This window comes from Bombina bombina, chromosome 3, assembly GCF_027579735.1.
Source record: "Bombina bombina isolate aBomBom1 chromosome 3, aBomBom1.pri, whole genome shotgun sequence".
Classification (NCBI taxonomy): Eukaryota; Metazoa; Chordata; class Amphibia; order Anura; family Bombinatoridae; genus Bombina; species Bombina bombina.
The window spans coordinates 23,779,105-23,801,055 of record NC_069501.1 but is presented as its reverse complement, the minus strand read 5'-3'; the positions used below and the strand labels follow the sequence as shown (position 1 = coordinate 23,801,055).

The following is a 21,951-nucleotide window of genomic DNA, read 5'->3' as shown; positions in this document are numbered from 1 at the left end:
CCTTATATTGTGTTATACCCTTATAGTGTGTTATACCCTTATAGTGTGTTATACCTTTATAGTGTGTTATACCCTTATAGTGTGTTATACACTTAAAGTGTTATTTACCTTTATATTGTGTAATACCTTTATATTGTGTTATACCCTTATAGTGTGTTATACCCTTATAGTGTGTTATACCCTTATAGTGTGTTATACACTTATAGTGTGTTATACCCTTATACTGTGTTATACCTTTATAGTGTGTTATACCCTTTTAGTGTGTTATTCCCTTATAGTGTGTTATACCCTTATAGTGTGTCATACACTTATAGTGTGTTATACCTTTATAGTGTGTCATACCCTTATAGTGTGTCATACCTTTATAGTGTGTTATACCCTTATAGTGTGTTATACCTTTATAGTGTGTTATACCCTTACAGTGTGTTATACCCTTATAGTGTGTTATACCTTTATAGTGTGTTATACCCTTATATTGTTTTATACCCTTATAGTGTGTCATACCCTTATAGTGTTTTATACCCTTATAGTGTTTTATACCCTTATATTGTGTTATACCCTTATAGTGTGTTATACCTTTATAGTGTGTAATACCCTTATAGTGTGTTATACCCTTATAGTGTGTTATACCCTTATAGTGTGTCATACCTTTATAGTGTGTCATACCTTTATATTGTGTCATACCTTTATAGTGTGGTATACCCTTATAGTGTGTTATACCCTTATAGTGTGTTATACCTTTATAGTGTGTTATACCCTTATAGTGTGTTATACCCTTATATTGTGTTATACCCTTATATTGTGTTATACCGTTATATTGTGTTATACTTTTATATTGTGTTATACCCTTATAGTGTGTTATACCCTTTTAGTGTGTTATACCCTTATAGTGTGTTATACCCTTATATTGCGGTATACCTTTATATTGTGTTATACCCTTATAGTGTGTCATATCCTTATAGTGTGTCATACCCTTATAATGTGTTATACCCTTATATTGTGTTATACCCTTATATTGTTTTATACATTTATATTGTTTTATACATTTATATTGTGTTATACCCTTATAGTGTGTCATACCCTTATAGTGTGTCATACCCTTATAGTGTGGTATACCCTTATATTGTGTTATACCTTTATATTGTGTTATACCCTTATAGTGTGTCATACCCTTATAGTGTGTCATGCCCTTATAGTGTGTTATACCCTTATAGTGTGTTATACCTTTATATTGTGTTATACCTTTATATTGTGTCATACCCTTATATTGTGTCATACCTTTATATTGTGTCATACCTTTATATTGTGTTATACTCTTATAGTGTGTCATACCCTTATAGTGTGTTATACCCTTATGGTGTGTTATACCCTTATATTGTGTTATACCCTTATATTGTGTTATACCTTTATATTGTGTTATACCCTTATAGTGTGTCATACCCTTAGTGTGTCATACCCTTATAGTGTGTCATACCCTTATAGTGTGTTATACCTTTATATTGTGTTATACCCTTATAGTGTGTTATACCCTTATAGTGTGTTATACCCTTATAGTGTGTTATACCTTTATATTCTGTTATACCTTTATATTGTGTTATACCCTTATAGTGTGTCATACCCTTATAGTGTGTTATACCCTTATATTGTGTTATATCCTTATATTCTGTCATACCCTTATATTGTATAATACCTTTATATTGTGTTATACCCTTATAGTGTGTCATACCCTTATAGTGTGTCTTACCCTTATAGTGTGTCATACCCTTATAGTGTGTTCTACCCTTATAGTGTGTTATACCTTTATATTGTGTTATACCCTTATAGTGTGTCATACCCTTATAGTGTGTCAAACCCTTATAGTGTGTCATACCCTTATAGTGTGTTATACCCTTATATTGTGTCATACCCTTATATTGTGTAATACCTTTATATTGTGTTATACCTTTATATTGTGTTATACCCTTATAGTGCGTCATACCCTTATAGTGTGTTATACCTTTATATTGTGTCATACCCTTATAGTGTGTTATACCCTTATAGTGTGTTATACCCTTATAGTGTGTTATACCTTTATAGTGTGTTATACCCTTATAGTGTGTTTTACCCTTATAGTGTGTTATACCTTTATAGTGTGTTATACCCTTATAGTGTGTTATACTTTTATAGTGTGTTATACCCTTATAGTGTGTTATACCCTTATATTGTGTTATACCCTTATATTGTGTTATACCATTATATTGTGTTATACCCTTATAGTGTGTTATACCTTTATAGTGTGTTATACCCTTATAGTGTGTTATACCCTTATAGTGTGTTATACCTTTATAGTGTGTTATACCCTTATAGTGTGTTATACCCTTATAGTGTGTTATACCCTTATAGTGTGTTATACCCTTATAGTGTGTTATACCTTTATATTGTGTTATACCCTTATAGTGTGTTATACCTTTATATTGTGTTATACCCTTATGGTGTGTTATACCTTTATATTGTGTTATACCCTTATAGTGTGTTATACCTTTATATTGTGTTATACCCTTATAGTGTGTTATACCTTTATAGTGCGTTATACCCTTATATTGTGTTATACCTTTATAGTGTGTTATACCCTTATATTGTGTTATACACTTATAGTGTGTTATACCCTTATATTGTGTTATACCCTTATAGTGTGTTATACCTTTATATTGTGTTATACCCTTATAGTGCGTTATACCCTTATAGTGTGTTATACCTTTATTTTGTGTTATACCCTTATAGTGTGTTATACCCTTACAGTGTGTTATACCCTTATAGTGTGTTATACCTTTATATTGTGTTATACCCTTATATTGTGTTATACCTTTATAGTGTGTTATACCCTTATATTGTGTTATACCCTTATAGTGTGTTATACCTTTATAGTGTGTAATACCCTTATAGTGTGTTATACACTTAAAGTGCGATTTACCTTTATATTGTGTAATACCTTTATATTGTGTTATACCCTTATAGTGTGTTATACCCTTATAGTGTGTTATACCCTTATAGTGTGTTATACCCTTATACTGTGTTATACCTTTATAGTGTGTTATACCCTTTTAGTGTGTTATTCCCTTATAGTGTGTTATACCCTTATAGTGTGTCATACACTTATAGTGTGTTATACCTTTATAGTGTGTCATACCCTTATAGTGTGTCATACCTTTATAGTGTGTTATACCCTTATAGTGTGTTATACCTTTATAGTGTGTTATACCCTTACAGTGTGTTATACCATTATAGTGTGTTATACCTTTATAGTGTGTTATACCCTTATATTGTTTTATACCCTTATAGTGTGTCATACCCTTATAGTGTTTTATACCCTTATAGTGTTTTATACCCTTATATTGTGTTATACCCTTATAGTGTGTTATACCTTTATAGTGTGTAATACCCTTATAGTGTGTTATACCCTTATAGTGTGTTATACCCTTATAGTGTGTCATACCTTTATAGTGTGTCATACCTTTATATTGTGTCATACCTTTATAGTGTGGTATACCCTTATAGTGTGTTATACCCTTATAGTGTGTTATACCTTTATAGTGTGTTATACCCTTATAGTGTGTTATACCCTTATATTGTGTTATACCCTTATATTGTGTTATACCCTTATATTGTGTTATACTTTTATATTGTGTTATACCCTTATAGTGTGTTATACCCTTATAGTGTGTTATACCCTTATAGTGTGTTATACCCTTATATTGTGTTATACTCTTATATTGCGGTATACCTTTATATTGTGTTATACCCTTATAGTGTGTCATATCCTTATAGTGTGTCATACCCTTATAATGTGTTATACCCTTATATTGTGTTATACCCTTATATTGTTTTATACATTTATATTGTTTTATACATTTATATTGTGTTATACCCTTATAGTGTGTCATACCCTTATAGTGTGTCATACCCTTATAGTGTGGTATACCCTTATATTGTGTTATACCTTTATATTGTGTTATACCCTTATAGTGTGTTATATCCTTAGGCCTAGATTTAGAGTTTGGCGTTAGCCGTGAAAACCAGCGTTAGAGGCTCCTAACGCTGGTTTTAGGCTACCGCCGGTATTTGGAGTCGTGTAGGTAAGGGTCTAACGCTCACTTTTCAGCCGCGACTTTTCCATACCGCAGATCCCCCTACGCCATTTGCGTATCCTATCTTTTCAATGGGATCTTCCTAACTCCGGTATTTAGAGTCGTTTCTGAAGTGAGCGTTAGAGCTCTAACGACAAAACTCCAGCCGCAGAAAAAAAGCAGGAGTTAAGAGCTTTCTGGGCTAACGCCGGTTCATAAAGCTCTTAACTACTGTACCCTAAAGTACACTAACACCCATAAACTACCTATGTACCCCTAAACTGAGGTCCCCCCACATCGCCGCAACTCGATTCAATTTTTTTAACCCCTAATCTGCCGACCGCCACCTACGTTATACTTATGTACCCCTAATCTGCTGCCCCTAACACCGCCGACCCCTGTATTATATTTATTAACCCCTAACCTGCCCCCCTCAACGTCGCCGCCAGCTACTTACAATAATTAACCCCTAATCTGCCGACCGCAAAGCGCCGCCACCTACGTTATCCTTATGTACCCCTAATCTGCTGCCCCTAACACCGCCGACCCCTATATTATATTTATTAACCCCTAATCTGCCCCCCTCAACGTCGCCGACACCTGCCTACACTTATTAACCCCTAATCTGCCGAGCGGACCTGAGCGCTACTATAATAAAGTTATTAACCCCTAATCCGCCTCACTAACCCTATCATAAATAGTATTAACCCCTAATCTGCCCTCCCTAACATCGCCGACACCTAACTTCAATTATTAACCCCTAATCTGACGACCGGAGCTCACCGCTACTATAATAAATGGATTAACCCCTAAAGCTAAGTCTAACCCTAACACTAACACCCCCCTAACTTAAATATAATTTACATCTAACGAAATTAATTATCTCTTATTAAATAAATTATTCCTATTTAAAGCTAAATACTTACCTGTAAAAGAAATCCTAATATAGCTACAATATAAATTATAATTACATTGTAGCTATTTTAGGATTAATATTTATTTTACAGGCAACTTTGTAATTATTTTAACCAGGTACAATAGCTATTAAATAGTTAAGAACTATTTAATAGCTACCTAGTTAAAATAATTACAAATTTACCTGTAAAATAAATCCTAACCTAAGTTATAATTAAACCTAACACTACCCTATCAATAAATTAATTAAATAAAATACCTACAATTACCTACAATAAAACCTAACACTACACTATCAATAAATAAATTAAATACAATACCTACAAATAACTACAATTACATAAACTAACTAAAGTACAAAAAATAAAAAAGAACTAAGTTACAAAAAATAAAAAAATATTTACAAACATAAGAAAAATATTACAACAATTTTAAACTAATTACACCTACTCTAAGCCCCCTAATAAAATAACAAAGACCCCCAAAATAAAAAAATACCCTACCCTATTCTAAATTAATAGAGTTAAAAGCTCTTTTACCTTACCAGCCCTGAACAGGGCCCTTTGCGGGGCATGCCCCAAGAAAATCAGCTCTTTTGCCTGTAAAAAAAAACATACAATACCCCCCCCCCAACATTACAACCCACCACCCACATACCCCTAATCTAACCCAAACCCCCCTTAAATAAACCTAACACTAGCCCCTGAAGATCTTCCTACCTTGTCTTCACCATCCAGGTTTACCGATCCGTCCTGGCATCCGGTGCTGAAGAGGTCCAGAAGAGGCTCCAAAGTCTTCCTCCTATCCGGCAAGAAGAGGACATCCGGACCGGCAAACATCTTCTTCCAAGCGGCATCTTCAATCTTCTTCCATCCGGTGCGGAGCGGGTCCATCTTGAAGCAGCCGACGCGGATCCATCCTCTTCTTCCGGCGGCTCTCGACGAATGACGGTTCCTTTAAGGGACGTCATCCAAGATGGCGTCCCTCGAATTCCGATTGGCTGATAGGATTCTATCAGCCAATCGGAATTAAGGTAGGAATATTCTGATTGGCTGATGGAATCAGCCAATCAGAATCAAGTTCAATCCGATTGGCCGATCCAATCAGCCAATCAGATTGAGCTCGCATTCTATTGGCTGATCGGAACAGCCAATAGAATGCGAGCTCAATCTGATTGGCTGATTGGATCAGCCAATCGGATTGAACTTGATTCTGATTGGCTGATTCCATCAGCCAATCAGAATATTCCTACCTTAATTCCGATTGGCTGATAGAATCCTATCAGCCAATCGGAATTCGAGGGACGCCATCTTGGATGACGTCCCTTAAAGGAACCGTCATTCGTCGGGAGACGCCGGAAGAAGAGGATGGATCCGCGTTGGCTGCTTCAAGATGGACCCGCTCCGCACCGGATGGAAGAAGATTGAAGATGCCGCTTGGAAGAAGATGTTTGCCGGTCCGGATGTCCTCTTCTTGCCGGATAGGAGGAAGACTTTGGAGCCTCTTCTGGACCTCTTCAGCACCGGATGCCAGGACGGATCGGTGAACCTGGATGGTGAAGACAAGGTAGGAAGATCTTCAGGGGCTAGTGTTAGGTTTATTTAAGGGGGGTTTGGGTTAGATTAGGGGTATGTGGGTGGTGGGTTGTAATGTTGGGGGGGGGGTATTGTATGTTTTTTTTTACAGGCAAAAGAGCTGATTTTCTTGGGGCATGCCCCGCAAAGGGCCCTGTTCAGGGCTGGTAAGGTAAAAGAGCTTTTAACTCTATTAATTTAGAATAGGGTAGGGCATTTTTTTATTTTGGGGGTCTTTGTTATTTTATTAGGGGGCTTAGAGTAGGTGTAATTAGTTTAAAATTGTTGTAATATTTTTCTTATGTTTGTAAATATTTTTTTATTTTTTGTAACTTAGTTCTTTTTTATTTTTTGTACTTTAGTTAGTTTATGTAATTGTAGTTATTTGTAGGTATTGTATTTAATTTATTTATTGATAGTGTAGTGTTAGGTTTTATTGTAGGTAATTGTAGGTATTTTATTTAATTAATTTATTGATAGGGTAGTGTTAGGTTTAATTATAACTTAGGTTAGGATTTATTTTACAGGTAAATTTGTAATTATTTTAACTAGGTAGCTATTAAATAGTTCTTAACTATTTAATAGCTATTGTACCTGGTTAAAATAATTACAAAGTTGCCTGTAAAATAAATATTAATCCTAAAATAGCTACAATGTAATTATAATTTATATTGTAGCTATATTAGGATTTCTTTTACAGGTAAGTATTTAGCTTTAAATAGGAATAATTTATTTAATAAGAGATAATTAATTTCGTTAGATGTAAATTATATTTAAGTTAGGGGGGTGTTAGTGTTAGGGTTAGACTTAGCTTTAGGGGTTAATCCATTTATTATAGTAGCGGTGAGCTCCGGTCGTCAGATTAGGGGTTAATAATTGAAGTTAGGTGTCGGCGATGTTAGGGAGGGCAGATTAGGGGTTAATACTATTTATGATAGGGTTAGTGAGGCGGATTAGGGGTTAATAACTTTATTATAGTAGCGCTCAGGTCCGCTCGGCAGATTATGGGTTAATAAGTGTAGGCAGGTGTCGGCGACGTTGAGGGGGGCAGATTAGGGGTTAATAAATATAATATAGGGGTCGGCGGTGTTAGGGGCAGCAGATTAGGGGTACATAGGGATAATGTAAGTTGCGGCGGTTTACGGAGCGGAAGATTAGGGGTTAATAATATAATGCAGGGGTCAGCGATAGCGGGGGCGGCAGATTAGGGGTTAATAAGTGTAAGGGTAGGGGTGTTTAGACTCGGGGTACATGTTAGGGTGTTAGGTGCAGACGTAGGAAGTGTTTCCCCATAGGAAACAATGGGGCTGCGTTAGGAGCTGAACGCTGCTTTTTTGCAGGTGTTAGGTTTTTTTTCAGCTCAAACAGCCCCATTGTTTCCTATGGGAGAATCGTGCACGAGCACGTTTTTGAGGCTGGCCGCGTCCGTAAGCAACTCTGGTATCGAGAGTTGCATTTGCGGTAAAAATGCTCTACGCTCCTTTTTTGGAGCCTAACGCAGCATTTTTTTGAACTCTCGATACCAGAGTTAATTTTATGGTGCGGCCAGAAAAAAGCCTGCGTAGCGTTAACAGCCCATCTACCGCCAAACTCCAAATCTAGGCCTTAGTGTGTTATACCCTTATATTGTGTTATACCTTTATATTGTGTTTTACCCTTATAGTGTGTCATATCCTTAGTGTGTCATACCCTAATAGTGTGTTATACCCTTATATTGTTTTAATCCTTTATATTGTTTTATATCCTTATAGTGTGTCATACCCTTATAGTGTGTTATACCCTTATATTGTGTTATACCTTTATATTGTGTCATACCCTTATATAGTGTTATACCTTTATATTGTGTCATACCCTTATAGTGTGTTCTATCCTTATAGTGTGTTATACCATTATATTGTGTTATAGCTTTATATTGTGGTATACCCTTATTGTGTGTCATACCCTTTTATTGTCATACCCTTATAGCGTGTCATACCCTTATATAGTGTGGCATACCCTTATATGGTGTGCCATACCCTTATATAGTGTGTCATACCCTTATATATTGTGTGATACCCTTATATATTGTGTCATACCCTTATATAGTGTGTCATACCCTTATATATTGTGTGATACCCTTATTTAGTGTGTCATACCCTTATATTGTATCATACCCTTATAGTGTGTCATATCCTTATATAGTGTGCCATAACCTTATATAGTGTGTCATACCCATATATAGTCTGTCATACCCTCATATAGCGTGTCATACCCTAATATTGTTTTATACCCTTATAGTGTGTCATACCCTTATAGTGTGTCATACCCTTAGTGTGTTATACCTTTATAGTGTGTCATACCCTTATAGACTATAAGGGTATGACACACTATCCTATATAATAAAAGGCCAAGTGTGTTTGTCCGAAGCTGTCATGCGCAGTAGGACAAACACACCTGGCCTTCTAACTGTCTTGACTTCCTCCTGGCGTTGCATGTGGTGGAGTGGGCGTGGCCTGTGGGCGGGGCCAGGGCGGGGTCGGACGGGGCCGAGCGTGACGCGGGCTGGGCAGGGCCAGATGCCGGGTGAGTGCACAGTGAGTGATTCATAGAGACAGAGAGCTCTAAAAAGAAGGGGGATAGTGAGAGCAGAAGAGGGGGATAAAGAGAGGGGGAGAGTGAGCAAAAGAGATTGGGGAGAGTGAGCAAAAGAGAGGGAGGAGATAGCACAAAAGAGAGGGGGGAGAAAGCACAAAAGAGAGGGGGGGGAGAGCACAACAGAGAGGGGGAGAGAGAGAGCACAAAAGAGAGGGGGGAGAGAGCACAAAAGAGAGGGGGAGCGAGCACAAAAGAGAGGGGGGAGAGAGCACAAAAGAGAGGGGGGAGAGAGCACAAATGAGAGGGGTGAGAGAGCACAAAAGAAAGGGGGGAGAGCACAAAAGAGAGGGGGGGAGAGCACAAAAGAGAGAGGGGGAGAGAGAGCACAAAAGGAAGGGTGAGAGAGCACAAATGAGAGGGGTGAGAGAGCACAAAAGAAAGGGGGGAGAGCACAAAAGAGAGGGGGGGAGAGCACAAAAGAGAGAGGGGGAGAGAGAGCACAAAAGGAAGGGTGAGAGAGCACAAAAGAGAGGGGAGAGAGCGCAAAAGAGAGGGGGGAGAGAGACAGCAAAAGAGAGGGAGAGAGAGCCAAAGAGAGGAGAGGGAGCGAGAGCGCAAACGAGAGGAGAGAGAGAGAGAGCAAGCAAACGAGAGGGGGGAAGAGAGAGAGCAAAAGAGAGGGAGAGAGACAGCAAAAGAGGGAGAGAGACAGCAAAAGAGAGGGGGAGAGAAAGAGCAAAAGCGAGGGGGGAGAGAGAGCAAAAGAGAGGGGAAAAAGAGAGAGCAAAAGAGGGGGGAGAGAGAGAGCAAAAGAGAGGGGGAGAGTGAGCAAAAGAGAGGGGGGGAGAGCACAAAAGAGAGGGGGAGAGAGCACAAAAGAGAGGGGGAGAGAGCACAAAAGAGAGGGGGGAGATAGCACAAAAGAGAGGAGGAGAGAGCGCAAAAGAGAGGGGGAAGAGAGCACAAAAGAGAGGGGGAGAGAGCGCAAAAGAGAGGAGGGAGAGAGCGCAAAAGAGAGGGGGAGAGAGACAGCAAAAGAGAGGGAGAGAGACAGCAAAAGAGAGGGAGAGAGAGCAAAAGAGAGGAGAGGGAGAGAGAGCAAACGAGAGGATAGAGAGAGAGAGAGAGCAAACGAGAGGGGGGAAGAGAGAGAGCAAAAGAGAGGGAGAGAGACAGCAATAGAGGGAGAGAGACAGCAAAAGAGAGGGGAGAGAGAGAGAGCAAAAGAGAGGGGGGAGAGAGAGAGCAAAAGAGAGGGGGAAAAGAGAGAGCAAAAGAGGGGGGAGAGAGAGAGCAAAAGAGAGGGGGGAGAGTGAGCAAAAGAGAGGGGGGAGAGAGCACAAAAGAGAGGGGGGAGAGAGCACAAAAGAGAGGGGGGAGAGTGCACAAAAGAGAGCGGGGAGAGTGCACAAAAGAGAGGGGGAGAGTACACAAAAGAGAGGGGGGAGAGAGCACAAAAGAGAGGGGGGAGAGAGCACAAAAGAGGGGGAGAGAGCACAAAAGAGAGGGGGGAAAGAGCACAAAAGAGAGGGGCAGAGAGCACAAAAGAGAGGGGGGAGAGCACAAAAGAGAGGGGGGAGAGAGTACAAAAGAGAGGGGGGAGAGAGCACAAAAGAGAGGGGGAGAGAACACAAAAGAGAGGGGGGAGAGAGCACAAAAGAGAGGGGGGATAGAGAGAGCAAAAGAGAGGGAGAGAGACAGCAAAAGAGGGAGAGAGATAGCAAAATAGGGAGAGAGACAGCAAAAGAGAGGGGGGAGAGAGAGAGCAAAAGAGAGGGGAGAAAGATAGAGCAAAAGAGAGGGGAGAAAGAGAGAGCATAATAGGGGGGAAAGAGAGAGAGCAAAAGAGGGAGAAAGACAACAAAAGAGGGAGAGAGACAGCAAAAGAGAGGGGGGAGAGAGAGAGCAAAAGAGAGGGGGAAAATAGAGGGGAGAAAGAGAGAGCAAAAGAGAGGGGGAGAGAGAGAGCAAAAGAGAGGGGAGAAAGAGAGAGCAAAAGAGAGGGGAGAAAGAGAGAGCAAAAGAGAGGGGATATAGAGAGAGAGCAGGGGGTGGGACCGCTGTACTCCAAAAAATGGCCCGTATACACGGGCTTTAGGACTAGTAAAGGTATAACACACTAAGGGTATGACACACTATAAGGGAATGACACACTATAAGTTATAGTGTGTCATTCCCTTATAGTGTGTCATACCTTTATATTGTGTTATACCCTTATAGTGTGTAATTCCCTTATATAGTGTCATACCCTTATATAGTTTGTCATACCCTTATAGTGTGTCATACCCTTATATAGTGTGTCATACCCTTATATTGTGTTATACCTTTATAGTGTGTCATACCCTCATAGTGTGTTATACCCTTATATTGTGTTATATCTTTATAGCGTGTCATACCCTTATAGTGTGTCCTAACCTTAAATGGTGTGTCTAACCCTTATATAGTTTTATACCTTTATAGTGTGTCATACCCTTATATAGTGTGTCATACCCTTATAGTGTGTCATACTCTTATATTATGTTATACCTTTATAGTGTCTTATAACCTTTTATTGCGTTATACCCTTTTATTGTGTTATACCTTTATATAGTATGTCATACCCTTATAGTGTGCCATACTCCTATATTGCGTTACCCTTATATTGAGTTATACCTTTATAGGAAGTTACCCTTATAGTGTGTCATAACCGTATAGTGCGTTACCTTTATAGTAAGTTACCCTTATAGTCTTATAGTGTGTTATCTCATTGTGTGTAATGTGCCTTTAAACTCATTAGTGTTGTGGTTTTCTGTAGCTGCTGAGAGTGAGAGCGACAACAAACAGAGACAAAGTGACAATAATATTCCTGAGCAATCAGCAGCAAAGGAACCTGACTGCTCTAAAGACGAAACTACTCCAAAACCCAATGAAGGTGAGATGTGTGTTATACCTTTATATTGTGTTATACCTTGATATTATGTTATACCTTAATATTGTGTTATACCCTTATATTGTGTTATACCCTTATATTGCGTAATACCTTTATATTGTGTTATACCCTTATATTGTGTAATACCTTTATATTGTGCCATACCCTTATATTGTGCCATACCCTTATATTGTGTAATACCTTTATATTGTGTAATACCTTTATATTGTGTTATACCCTTATATTGTGTAATACCTTTATATTGTGTAATACCTTTATATTTTGTTATACCCTTATATTGTGTTATACCTTTATATTGTGTTATACCCTTATATTGTGTTATACCCTTATATTGTGCCATGCTCTTATATTGTGTAATACCTGTATATTCTGTTATACCTTTATATTGTGTAATACATTTATATTGTGTAATACCTTTATTTCTCCTACATTGGTGTATCCGGTCCACGGCTTCATCCTTACTTGTGGGATATTCTCAATCCCTACAGGAAGTGGCAAAGAGAGCACACAGCAGAGCTGTCCATATAGCTCCCCTCAGGCTCTGCCCCCCCAGTCATTCTCTTTGCCGCTCTAACTAGTAGCATCTCCACGGGGGTGGTAAAGAGTATGTGGTGTTTAGTTGTAGTTTTTTATTCTTCTATCAAGAGTTTGTTATTTTAAAATAGTGCCGGCTTGTACTATTTACTCTGCAGCAGAAAGTGATGAAGATTTCTGCCGAGAGGAATATGATTTTAGCACCAGTAACTAAAATCCATTGCTGTTCCCACGCAGGACTGTTGAAACCAGAGAACTTCAGTTGGGGGGAACAGTTTGCAGGCTTAACTGCTTCAGGTATGATCAGTCATTTCTCTTGTAAGGTGTATCCAGTCCACGGATCATCCATTACTTGTGGGATATTCTCATTCCCAACAGGAAGTTGCAAGAGGACACCCAACAGCAGAGCTGTAATATAGCTCCTCCCCTAACTGTCATAGCCAGTCATTCTCTTGCAACTCTCAACAAGCTAGGTCGTTGTAGGAGAGAGTGGTTAAATATAGCTAGTTTATTTTCTTCAATCAAAAGTTTGTTATTTTTAAATAGTACCGGAGTTGTGCTATTTTATCTCAGGCAGTAAATAGAAGAAGAATCTGCCTGAGGTTTCTATGATCTTAGCAGGTTGTAACTAAGATCCATTGCTATTCTCACATATGTCTGAGGGGATTACACAGATGAGGTAACTTCAGCGAGAGAATGGCGTGCAGTTTATTCTGCTATCAGGTATGTGCAGTTATAATTTTTTCTAGAGATGGAAAACACTAGAAAATGCTGCTGATACCGGATTAATGTAAGTTTAGCCTGAATACAGTGATTTAATAACGACTGGTATCATGCTTACTCCCAGGGGTAATACCCTTATGATATTGCAATATAAAACGTTTGCTGGCATGTTTAATCGTTTTTATATATGCTTTGGTGATAAAACTTTATTGGGGCCTAGTTTTTTCCACATGGCTGGCTTAAATTTTGACTAGAAAACAGTTTACTGAGGCTTTCCACTGTTATAGTATAAAAGTTACAGTTGGTGCAGTTAAAATTACAAACTGTGACATCCAGCTTCCCTCAGGAGTCCCCTGTATGCTATAGGACATCTCTAAAGGGCTCAAAGGCTTTCAAAAGTCGTTTATTGGGGAAGGTAGGACCACAGCTTGCTGTGGCATTTGATCCGTTTTTTGAACTAAGGGGTTAATCATCCATTTGCAAGTGGATGCAATGCTCTGCTAGCCTATTACATACACTGTAACAATTTCGTTTGATTTACTGCATTTTTTCACTGTTTTTCAAATTCTTACAAAATGTGTTTCTCTTAAAGGCACAGTACCGTTTTTTATATTTGCTTGTTAACTTGATTTAAAGTGTTTTCCAAGCTTGCTAGTCTCATTGCTAGTCTGTATAAATATGTCTGACATAGAAGAAACTCCTTGTTCATTATGTTTAAAAGCCATGGTGGAACCCCCTCTTAGAATGTGTACCAAATGTACTGATTTCATTTTATGTAATAAAGATCATATTCATTTTTTTTTTTAAATTATCACCAGAGGAATCTGACGAGGGGAAAGTTATGCCGACTAACTCTCCCCACGTGTCAGACCCTTTGACTCCCGCCCAAGGGACTCACGCTCAAATGGCGCCAAGTACATCTAGGGCGCCCATAGCGTTTACTTTACAAGACATGGCGGCAGTCATGGATAATACTCTGTCAGCGGTATTAGCCAGACTACCTGAACTTAGAGGTTAGCGAGATAGCTCTGGGGTGAGACAAAATGCAGAGCATACTGACGCTTTAAGAACCATGTCTGATACTGCCTCACAATATGCAGAAGCTGAGGAAGGAGAGCTTCAGTCAGTGGGTGATGTTAATGACTCAGGAAAGATACCTGATTCTAATATTTCTACATTTAAATTTAAGCTTGAACACCTCCGCGTGTTTCTTAGGGAGGTTTTAGCTGCTCTGAATGACTGTGATACCATTGCAGTGCCAGAGAAATTGTGTAGACTGGATAAATGCTTTGCAGTGCCGGTGTGTACTGATGTTTTTCCAATACCTAAAAGGTTTACAGAAATTATTAATAAGGAATGGGATAGACCAGGTGTGCCGTTCTCTTCCCCTCCTATTTTTAGAAAAATGTTTTCCAATAGACGCCACCACACAGGACTTATGGCAGACAGTCCCTAAAGTGGAGGGAGCAGTTTCTACTCTAGCAAAGCGTACTACTATCCCTGTCGAGGACAGTTGTGCATTTTTAGATCCAATGGATAAAAAATTAGAAGGTTACCTTAAGAAAATATTTATTCAACAAGGTTTTATCCTACAGCCCATTGCATGCATTGCCCCTGTCACTGCTGCTGCGGCGTACTGGTTTGAGTCTCTGGAAGAGGCTTTACAGGTAGCGACTCCATTGGATGACATACTTGGCAAACTTAGAGCACTTAAGCTAGCCAATTATTTTATTTCTGATGCCATTGTTCATTTGAATAAACTAACGGCTAAGAATTCTGGTTTTGCTATACAGGCGCACAGAGCGCTATGGCTTAAATCATGGTCAGCTGACGTGACTTTAAAATCTAAGCTACTTAACATTCCCTTCAAGGGGCAGACCCTATTCGGGCCTGGTTTGAAGGAGATTATTGCTGATATCACGGGAGGAAAAGGTCGTGCCCTTCCTCAGGACAGGTCCAAATCTAGGGCCAAACAGTCTAATTTTCGTGCCTTTCGAAACTTCAAGGTAGGTGCGGCATCAACTTCCTCTAATAATAAACAAGAGGGAACTTTTGCTCAATCCAAGACGGTCTGGAGACCAAACCAGACCTGGAAAATAGGTAAGCAGGTCAAAAAGCCTGCTGCTGCCTCTAAGACAGCATGAAGGAACGACCCCCTATCCGGTAACGGATCTAGTAGGGGGCAGACTTTCACTCTTCGCCCAGGCGTGGGCAAGAGATGTTCAGGATCCCTGGGCGTTGGAAATTATATCCCAGGGATATCTTTTGGACTTCAAAGCTTCCCCCCCAAAAGGGAGATTTCACCTTTCACAATTATCTGCAAACCAGATAAAGAGAGAGGCATGCTTACACTGTGTACGAGACCTCCTAGTTATGGGAGTGATCCATCCAGTTCCAAAGGAGGAACAGGAACAGGGTTTTTACTCAAATCTGTTTGTGGTTCCCAAAAAAGAGGGAACCTTCAGACCGATTTTGGATCTAAAGATCTTAAACAAATTCCTCAAAGTTCCGTCGTTCAAGATGGAAACTATTCGTACCATCCTACCACTGATCCAGGAGGGTCAATATATGACTACAGTGGATCTAAAGGATGCTTATCTTCACATTCCGATACACAAAGATCATCATCAGTTTCTCAGGTTTGCCTTTCAAGACAGGCATTACCAGTTGTAGCTCTTCCCTTTGGATTAGCTACAGCCCCAAGAATCTTTACAAAGGTTCTAGGGTCGCTTTTGGCGGTCCTAAGGCCGCGGGGCATAGCAGTAGCCCCTTATTTAGACGACATCCTGATACAGGCGTCAAACTTCCAAATTGCCAAGTCTCATACGGACGTAGTACTGGCATTTCTGAGGTCGCATGGGTGGAAAGTGAACGAGGAAAAGTGTTCTCTATCCCCACTCACAAGAGTTTCCTTTCTAGGGACTCTGATAGATTCTGTAGAAATGAAAATTTACCTTGACGGAGTCCAGGTTATCAAAGCTTCTAAATTCCTGTCGGGTTCTTCATTCCATTCCGCGCCCTGTGGTGGCTCAGTGTATGGAAGTAATCGGCTTAATGGTAGCGGCAATGGACATAGTGCCGTTTGCACGCTTACATCTCAGACCGCTGAAACTATGCAGGCTCAGTCAGTGGAGCGGGGATTACACAGATTTGGCCCCTCAACTGAATCTGGACCAAGAGACCAGGGATCCTCTTCCCTGGTGGCTATCTCGGGTCCATCTGTCCAAAGGTATGACCTTCGCAGGCCAGATTGGACTATTGTAACAACAAATGCCAGCCTTCTAGGTTGGGGTGCAGTCTGGAACTCCCTGAAGGCTCAGGGATCGTGGACTCAGGAGGAGTCTCTCCTTCCAATAAATATTCTGGAACTAAGAGCGATATTCAAGGCTCTTCAGGTTTGGCCTCAGTTAGCAACTCTGAGGTACATCAGATTTCAGTCGGTCAACATCACGACTGTAGCTTACATCAACCATCGAGGGGGAACAAGAAGTTCCCTAGAGATGTTAGAAGTTTCAAAAATAATTCACTGGGCAGAGATTCTCTCTTGCCACCTATTAGCTATCCATATCCCAGGTGTAGAGCACTGGGAGGTGGATTTTCTAAGTCGTCAGACTTTTCATCCGGGAGAGTGGGAACTCCATCCGGAGGTATTTGCACAACTGATTCTCCGTTGGGGCAAACCAGAACTGGATCTCATGGCATCTCGCCAGAACGCCAAACTTCTGTGTTACGGATCCAGGTCCAGGGATCCCAAGGCGACACTGATAGATACTCTAGCAGCGCCCTGGTCTTTCAACCTGACTTATGTGTTTCCACCGTTTCCTCTGCTCCCTCGACTGATTGCCAAGATCAAGCAGGAGAGAGCATTGGTGATTCTGATAGCACCTGCGTGGCCACGCAGGACCTGGTATGCAGATCTAGTGGACATGTCATCCTTTTCCACCATGGTCTCTGCCTCTGAGACAGGACCTTCTATTTCAGGGTCCTTTCAACCATCCAAATCTAATTTCTCTGAGGCTGACTGCCTGGAGATTGAACGCTTGATTTTATCAAAGCGTGGCTTCTCCGAGTCAGTTATTGATACCTTAATACAGGCACGAAAGCCTGTCACCAGGAAAATTTACCATAAGGTATGGCGTAGATATCTTTATTGGTGTGAATCCAAGGGTTACTCATGGAGTAAGGTCAGGATTCCTAGGATTTTATCTTTTCTCCAAGAAGGTTTGGAAAAAGGATTGTCAGCTAGTTTCTTAAAGGGACAGATTTTTGCTCTGTCTATTCTTTTGCACTAGCGTCTGGCAGATGTTCCAGACGTTCAGGCATTTTGTCAGGCTTTAGTTAGAATCAAGCCTGTGTTTAAACCTGTTGCTCCACCATAGAGCTTAAACTTGGTTCTTAAGGTTCTTCAAGGAGTTCCGTTTGAACCTCTTCATTCTATAGATATTAAACTTTTATCTTGGAAAGTTCTTTTTTTTTTTTTTTTTTGGTAGCTATTTCCTCGGCTCGTAGAGTCTCTGAGCTATCTGCCTTACAATGTGATTCTCCTTATCTGATTTTTCATACGGATAAGGTAGTCCTGCGTACCAAACCTGGGTTCTTACCTAAGGTGGTATCTAACAATAATATCAATCAAGAGATTGTGGTTCCATCCTTGTGTTACACAATCTGGACGTGGTCCGTGGTTTAAAGTTTTACTTACAAGCTACTAAAGATTTTCGTCAAACATCTGCTTTGTTTGTTGTCTACTCTGGACAGAGGAGAGGTCAAAAGGCTTTGGCAACCTCTTTTTCTTTTTGGCTAAGAAGCTTAATCCGCTTAGCCTATGAGACTGCTGGACAGCAGCCTCCTGAAAGGATTACAGCTCATTCCACTAGAGCTGTGGCTTCCACTTGGGCCTTTAAAAATGAGGCTTCTGTTGAACAGATTTGCAAGGTGGCGACTTGGTCTTCGCTTCATACTTTTTCAAAATTTTACAAATTTGATACTTTTGCTTCTTTGGAGGCTATATTTGGGAGAAAGGTTTTACAGGCAGTGGTTTCTTCTATTTAAGTTCCTGCCTTGTCCCTCCCTTCATCCGTGTACTTTAGCTTTGGTATTGGTATCCCACAAGTAATGGATGATCCGTGGACTGGATACACCTTACAAGAGAAAACACAATTTATGCTTACCTGATAAATTTATTTCTCTTGTGGTGTATCCAGTCCACGGCCCGCCCTGTCATTTTAAGGCAGGTAATTTTTAAATTTAAACTACAGTAACCACTACACCCTATGGTTCCTCCTTTCTCGGCTTGTTTTCGGTCGAATGACTGGCTATGACAGTTAGGGGAGGAGCTATATTACAGCTCTGCTGTTGGGTGTCCTCTTGCAACTTCCTGTTGGGAATGAGAATATCCCACAAGTAATGGATGATCCGTGGACTGGATACACCACAAGAGAAATAAATTTATCAGGTAAGCATAAATTGTGTTTTTTCTAACAAGACCTAGTAATGCTAGAAGACTGTCAGCAATCCCCTCTGGGATAGGTAAGCCATTTTTCTTAGACTCTGTATAAAATTATGGCTTATATTAAGGGCTCTATGCTGGTTAACACTATTGTGGGCTAAATCGATTGCTTTTTAGCATGTTTTCACTATAAATAAGGTGTTTTTTCAGACTTTAAAACACTTTTGGGGTTTTATTTTGCGCCTGGCACTTATTTGGACACCTATTCTAGTCAGAAAGGCCCCTCCACTCTGGAATGAAGAGGGAGGAGGCCTCATTTTCAGGCCTCAATTGCACAGTTGTTTTGCTTAGGCAGTTCATGCAGCTTCACGTGGGGAGTCCAGAGGCATCAGAAAAGACTCCAGAAAGGCTTATTTCCTACTAAAAGAATCCCTAAGGAAGGTAAAGGCCACAGTGGAAGCTGTGGAATAGTACTGTAGTGTTTTTAACAGGTTAATTGCTGTTATTAGCTCCGGTTTGGGCATTAAGGGGTTAATTGGTCTGAAAATTTGTGTGCAATCATTTCAAAGCATCAAGACACTGTGGTGAAAATTTCATTAAAATCGGATGTTTATTTGATGTTTTTTTGATGTTTTAGTAATAAAGTGTGCACTTTTATTATTTAAAGACACAGTAACGTTTTTGTAAAAAATAATTTTTATTGCATTGAAGATTTGTTTAAGTCTGTCAAACATGTCTGACCCTTCAGATAACCTATGTTCTGTATGTTCAAAGGCCAAGGTGGTTCCCCCATTAAATTTATGTGTGAAGTGTGCCATAGCGTCCAAACAGCTTAAGGACCGTACAATCACGCTTAAAGATATAGCCCAAGATGATTCTTTAGCTGAAGGTAGTGAGGATAGCTCACTATCCTCTCCTTCTGTGTCAACACCAGCTATGCCCGCGCAAGCGATGCCCAGTACATCTAGCGCGCCAATTGCTATTACTATGCACAGACGGTCCCTAAGGTAGAGGGGGCAGTTTCAACGCTAGCTAAGCGCACAACTATACCAATAGAAGACAGTTGCGCTTTCAAAGATCCTATGGATAAAAAATTAGAAGGTTTACTTAAGAAAATTTTTGTTCAACAAGGTTTTCTTCTTCAACCAATTTCTTGCATTATTCGTGTAACCACTGCAGCTGCTTTTTGGTTTGAGGAATTAGAAAACTCGCTCCAGAAGGAGACTTCTTATGATGAAGTCATGGATAGAATTCACGCCCTGAAGTTGGCTAATTCTTTCATTACAGATGCCGCTTTTCAGTTAGCTAAATTAGCGGCGAAAAATTCTGGTTTCACAATAGTGGCGCGTGGGGCGCTTTGGCTAAAATCGTGGTCGGCGGATGTGTCGTCCAAAACAAAATTGCTTAATATTCCTTTCAAGGGTAAGACCCTATTCGGGCCAGAGTTGAAAGAAATTATTTCAGATATCACTGGGGGAAAGGGCCATGCCCTTCCACAGGATAGACCTTTCAAAGCTAAAAATAAGTCTAATTTTCGTTCCTTTCGCAATTTCAGGAACGGACCGGCTTCTACCTCTACAGCCACTAGGCAAGAGGGTAACGCACCCCAGCCCAAACCAGCATGGAAACCATTGCAAGGCTGGAACAAGGGTAAACAGGCCAAAAAGCCTGCTGCTGCTACCAAGACAGCATGAAGGGGTAGCCCCCGATCCGGGACCGGATCTAGTAGGGGGCAGACTTTCTCTCTTTACTCAGGCCTGGGCAAGAGATGTTCCGGACCCCTGGGCACTAGAAATTGTCTCTCAGGGGTATCTTCTAGAATTCAAGGACCTTCCTCCAAGGGGAAGGTTCCACATGTCTCGCTTATCTTTAGACCAGATAAAGAGACAGGCATTCTTACATTGCGTAGAAGACCTTTTAAAAATGGGAGTGATAAACCCAGTTCCAACAGCAGAACAAGGACTGGGATTTTACTCAAACCTGTTTGTAGTTCCCAAAAAGGAAGGAACTTTCAGGCCAATTCTGGATTTAAAGATCCTAAACAAATTCCTCAGAGTTCCATCATTCAAAATGGAAACCATTCGGACAATTTTACCAATGATCCAGGAGGGTCAATATATGACTACCGTGGACTTAAAGGATGCGTACCTGCATATTCCTATCCACAAAGATCACCATCAGTTTCTGAGGTTCGCCTTTCTGGACAAGCATTACCAGTTTGTGGCTCTTCCCTTCGGATTGGCCACTGCTCCCAGAATTTTCACAAAGGTGCTAGGGTCCCTTCTAGCGATGCTAAGGCCAAGGGGCATTGCAGTAGCACCTTACCTAGACGACATTTTAATACAGGCGTCGTCCTTTCACAAAGCAAGGGCTCATACGGACATTGTTCTAGCCTTTCTAAGGTCTCACGGGTGGAAGGTGAACATAGAAAAAAGTTCTCTGTCCCCGTTCACAAGGGTTCCCTTCCTGGGAACAATAATAGACTCGGTAGAAATGAAAATCTTTCTGACAGAGGTCAGGAAATTAAAACTTTTGAACACTTGTCGAGTTCTTCAATCCATTCCTCAACCCTCCATAGCTCAGTGCATGGAGGTAATAGGACTAATGGTTGCGGCAATGGACGTGGTTCCTTTTGCTCGAATTCATTTAAGACCATTGCAACTGTGCATGCTCAAACAATGGAATGGAGATTATGCAGATTTGTCTCCCCAGATTCAGATGGACCAGCAAACCAGAGACTCACTCCTCTGGTGGTTGTCTCAGGATCACCTGTCTCAGGGAATGAGTTTCCGAAGACCGGAGTGGATCATTGTCACGACGACGCCAGCCTCTTAGGCTGGGGCGCGGTCTGGAAGTCCCTGAAGGCTCAGGGTCTATGGTCTCGGGAAGAATCTCTTCTCCCGATAAACATTTTGGAATTGAGAGCGATATTCAATGCGCTCCAGGCATGGCCTCAACTAGCGGAGGCAAAATTCATCAGATTTCAGTCGGACAACATGACGACTGTAGCGTACATCAATCATCAGGGGGGAACAAAGAGTTCCCTGGCAATGAGGGAGGTATCCAAGATCATCAAATGGGCAGAGGATCACTCCTGCCATCTATCAGCAATTCACATCCCAGGAGTGGACAACTGGGAAGCGGATTATCTGA

General features: G+C 40.6%; 1 protein-coding gene across 5 annotated transcripts in view; it reads left to right on the top strand.

Moving 5' to 3' along the window:
- The window catches only part of CD58 (CD58 molecule), a 753,750-nt gene that overhangs the window by 457,492 nt on the left and 274,307 nt on the right, over positions 1-21,951 (top strand). For 4 of the 5 annotated variants that reach the window (XM_053705746.1, XM_053705749.1, XM_053705748.1 and 1 more), the window contains exon 6: positions 11,961-12,077. The exons of the other annotated variant lie outside the window; for it this stretch is intronic. In XM_053705746.1, the coding sequence (XP_053561721.1) occupies positions 11,961-12,077 (117 nt within the window). The remainder of the gene's footprint in view (positions 1-11,960; positions 12,078-21,951) is intronic. 5 annotated transcript variants of the gene reach the window in all.